The 4,300-nt window shown below is 36.7% G+C and overlaps 1 protein-coding gene across 4 annotated transcripts; it reads left to right on the forward strand.

Annotated features, from left to right (window-relative positions):
• Positions 1 to 1,846: 1,846 nt before the first annotated feature.
• LOC143714048 (uncharacterized) lies at positions 1,847 to 4,066 on the forward strand. 4 transcript variants are annotated; one of them, XM_077204949.1, is made up of 4 exons: positions 1,847 to 2,011; positions 2,652 to 2,948; positions 3,107 to 3,195; positions 3,509 to 4,066. In XM_077204949.1, exons 1-3 carry the CDS (start codon positions 1,948 to 1,950, stop codon positions 3,181 to 3,183), a joined length of 438 nt encoding a protein of 145 aa, XP_077061064.1. In that variant the 5' UTR covers positions 1,847 to 1,947; the 3' UTR covers positions 3,184 to 3,195; positions 3,509 to 4,066. The 4 variants fall into 4 exon arrangements, with proteins under 4 accessions (XP_077061064.1, XP_077061065.1, XP_077061067.1 ...); XM_077204950.1 differs by having other exon boundaries at positions 1,859 to 2,011; positions 3,514 to 4,066; XM_077204952.1 differs by lacking the exon at positions 3,107 to 3,195 and having other exon boundaries at positions 1,897 to 2,011.
• Positions 4,067 to 4,300: the final 234 nt, after the last annotated feature.

Here is a 4,300-nt window from a genome sequence, read left to right on the forward strand (position 1 = left end):
CAGCGATCTGTAGCACATTGGCCTGACGACCACCTCTCCTGAATCCTGATCTTTTATGGAAACTGACGGAAAACGGTAGAAAAGAAAACGGTACAGGCGTCACGGTTCGGTGCACGAATTCACACAGAGAATACACGGTATAAAAATAAATAAAACGCTAAATAGCGATAAATTCCGTTCTATTCGTGTTTTGAGTGAATGCAGCATAATGAACAGGCTGCGATGTCAATATTGCAATGCTGGAGTGTGTGTGTGTGTGAGAGAGAGAGAGGCGTGGGCACGATCGAACAGTGGAAACATAAAAACATACTCCGTCATTTTGTTCATACAGGACATCATTCAAACTGCAAAGTGTTTACTTATATTTGTGTACACTCGTAATAAAACACAACATCTGCATACCTTCGTGTTTTGAGTGACTGTAAATTCCGCCCTCCGTATTCTGTTCAGCCACTTAGCACATAGGATAGCCTCCTGAGGAAACCGATGGAAACTTAATACACTGTTGTGTCGACTTGAAGCCGAGCAACTTGGCACACAGCAGTGATCCTTTGAGCCGGCCACAGTTTTCATCAGTTTAAATGTACCACGTACATTGTACTCTTTCGTACACCAGCACCACTCATTTTGCGAACAACGCCGACGGCTCTGCTTTGGTTGCTAGGATGTAAATAGAACGACCGGAAATGAATACGCCAACTTCTAGACAAACCTGAAGGTTGTTCCTTCGCCTGTGCACGTAGCCAATAGTGATCGTAAAGAAAGTTACGATTTATGAAGCTCTAAAAATTTTATTGACTGCTGTTTTAATGCGTTTCCGGCAAATATGGAGAGAATAAAGGGTCTCAATGAAATTTTGTGTTGTTTCACATGTAGGGTGTCCATGTCCATAACACCAAAAAGGAGGACACATATATTTTGGCGATCGGTTTTGTTGACGGGGGTGGTGGGGGGGGGGCGCTGCACGGTTTGGAGCACATACAGTATGTTCTGTCTCGCTTGCGCGGCTCTAGATTCCAGGAGATTTTAACTAATTTACGGGCATCAAGGAGCCGCTATCAATATGCAGGATTTTTATAGGTTAATTTTTTTAAACAATTCAGCGCAACTCCAAAAAGAAGACAAATGAGTGTCCGGCTTGAGACTGTGCCGGACGCCGGACAGGGGGCTTAAAATCCGGACTGTCCGGCCAAAATCCGGACGTACTGTATGGCCACCCTATTCACATGGTTAGTGCAAAATGTCACATGACCAGAGCAGTTTCATTCTTGTTTCATGGTGGCTGCATCAAAGCTCCAACACAAAAGGTTAGTAAAGTATGTTAACATAAAGATATTACAATGATTTTTGGTACACATTATCTTTAAGGTGTCTAGTATTAATATATGAATTCACAATTATTCAGTTTTGTTGAGTGTGGTCATATAATGAGTAAAGAAGTTGATGGCAACAGTGACCGGTGGGAAAATAGATGGTTGTATTTTTATTTAAAAAAAATGTCTTTTATCTCAGTATTCATTATTGTATAAAGGTTGTTATGTTTAATAGAAACCCTAAAATGGCATGAAATAGTTTAAAATGTGTTAAATAACTGGGCTGTAGGCCTGCACATTATCCCACCCGTCACAATTGTGACGAACATAAAACACAATTTTTCACATTGCCTACTTTTCCATAAAAATTTCAAAAATAATTATTGATTATTTCAAGTGGATATTAATGACCTCATTTGGATATTTTCATGTCTGGGAAAAATTTGGGATTAAACTGGTTAATTTCACACATTTGCAATGAACGTAAGATGGCAGCACACAATGCCCGGGCTTATTTTTTTTCAAACTTCCTTATTCTGTAGCCTAGCACACCTCTGTTCTCACACCACGCCACACCTGTCTCTGAGAAAAATCTCGAAGAAAACTGAATAAAGTGTACTTTTTCTAACAAAAAATGTCACTGCATCTCTTGACGTTGATCTCCATCGTTGTGTTCTTCACCACAGAAGCTGCTTCAGGTGAGTTTTTAATGTTTTAATGGAAATAACACGCCGTTTGGCAAACCTAAACAGTTAGTGTGACAGCTTCCTCCAGTGCAAACCCTCTTTTGGCGTTAAAAAACTACTGTTAGGATTTACTAAAGACACGCAGTGAAACATTAGCGCTGAAAGGATGGACGGGGTTATTTTTGCGGATGACTATATTGCATAATGCATATGTTTCCCTTTCAGGCGTAACATGTATGACGGGAGGAGAGAATTTAAATGAATCACGCAAGGTGATTTACTGTAGATTGTGTTGGTCATTATGGAAATGATCTGACTGTGTTCTTTAATTTGCACCGTCAGTAAATCGCGCGCTAAACTTTACACACTCATCTGCGCTGTTTAGTAAATCTGACACTAAGTTCGTTATAACTAATAACTATTATCATAGTCAATATTCACATATAATACTCAAATTCACAAATATCAAAAGACCGAATAGACTGAAGAGCTCTGTATTGACCTTGTATTTTCTAATTTAATTGACCATCAAGCAAGGGATGTAGCTAGAGTTGGCTATAGCCTATATATTAACTTCCTGGAAATTACCCAGCTTGACCAGACTTTCTTGTGTAATGTTGACTAACATACTCTCTCATATTTTAATTTTTAGGTAAAGAGGAGAAGAAAGCAGTGGGTGATGAAGTTTCTTTTCGTCCAGATAAACCTCTTCCTGCTGGAGTCACCAGCATCACATGGAAACACATAAACAATGGTGTAACTATTAAGGCGATTGAATGGGAAGACGGAGGAACTACAAGCCCGAATCCGAGATTCACAGGCATCACGACTCTTGATATAAAGACCGGACAAATCACTATTACTAAACTAACAGTCGAACATTCTGGAGTTTATACCATTGACATCAGCGGTAAAGAGCAGGAACAAAGATTCACATTGAATGTTATGGGTGAGTGTCAAATCTGAAAGTTACGATGAATATGCATGTTTTTCTTTAGAGTATGTCATAAATCAGTAATGCAAGATATAATTTAATAAACTTACAATGATAATTTAAATATGTTTCCCTGGAATTGGTTTTATAACATATTTTTCTCCCCACATTAGAATCAAACAAAGGATGTGTCGTTGCTGCTGTCATTCCTTCAGTCACTATGATTATAATTATGATCCTTTTCCTATAAATGCTTTTCACGGTAAGACAACTGTTGTGTTTTATCTTTTAAAAATATTCAAATATGTTTCCATTCTTTCATCTGTGCTTATCATTTGCTAAAAAAAAAATTTAGGACCATTTATAAACTCATGAATAATTCACAGTACATCTGTATTAATAAAATTAATAAATATTCATGTTGACTGTAAATTGTAACGGCCTCCTGATTTGTTATATACCTTTAAGACGCCTTCTTTGATGCGGGAGACACAAGATCAAACTTATTTAATTTCTTTGTGGGAGATCATTGCTATATGTTTTATAATGTAAATAAAACACCTGTTTTCCCTCAGAACAGCATCTGTGAGTGTGTGATTGATGCCACACACACTTCTGCTCATCATGGACTCTCTGAATCCCAGCTTCACTGAATCAACTGGAGCTCTGAACCGTCTGTGCTTCAGAACTGGGACTGTTCCTCAACTTTCACTGTTGCTCTTTGACCTTTCTGTCTGCTGGCTGTTGCAACTTCATCTCCAGGATATGAATGTACTGTTAAATATGCAGATATTTAATTTATTAACAAGATGAGAATCTCTTACTGTCACCAACTTAAACAGAGAGTTTTGCAGGTGTGATTGTGTAGAAATAAATAGCTTCCAAAAATTGGTAATCTTATAAGAAAAACATTTTAAAAAAATACATGACATTACATTTTACACTATTTTACAGTAAATTTTCTGCTTCATTTTTCTTTTGTGGTGGAAATTTTATATTATTCTATTTTATTTAGCTAACAATCAAAGGGATTGTTTTGCACTAGTGCCAATGTGAAGAGTTTGATGTAGGACAATGTAAACATAGAATGCAGTGTAAATCACTTTGAATAAAATCCTATGTCAAATGTAAAATGTGAACGCTTTCTAATAAGACTTCTATTTTAAAACATAAATTCTAATTCAGAAGGAGATTTGTGCCACTAGTGAAGAATTTCATTTTTATTTTTAAATTAAGTTGAATCAATTTGAAATTGTGTCCATCACAGTTTTGTTTATATAATTTAATTACATATTTTCAATAAATACAAATATTTGTGTCAGGCTATCCTACTGTAAGTCAGATATTATAAAACAGCTACTGTTTTT

This window comes from Siphateles boraxobius, unplaced genomic scaffold, assembly GCF_051911475.1.
Source record: "Siphateles boraxobius isolate OS27281-9 unplaced genomic scaffold, OSU_SipBor_1 53, whole genome shotgun sequence".
Taxonomy (NCBI): domain Eukaryota; kingdom Metazoa; phylum Chordata; class Actinopteri; order Cypriniformes; family Leuciscidae; genus Siphateles; species Siphateles boraxobius.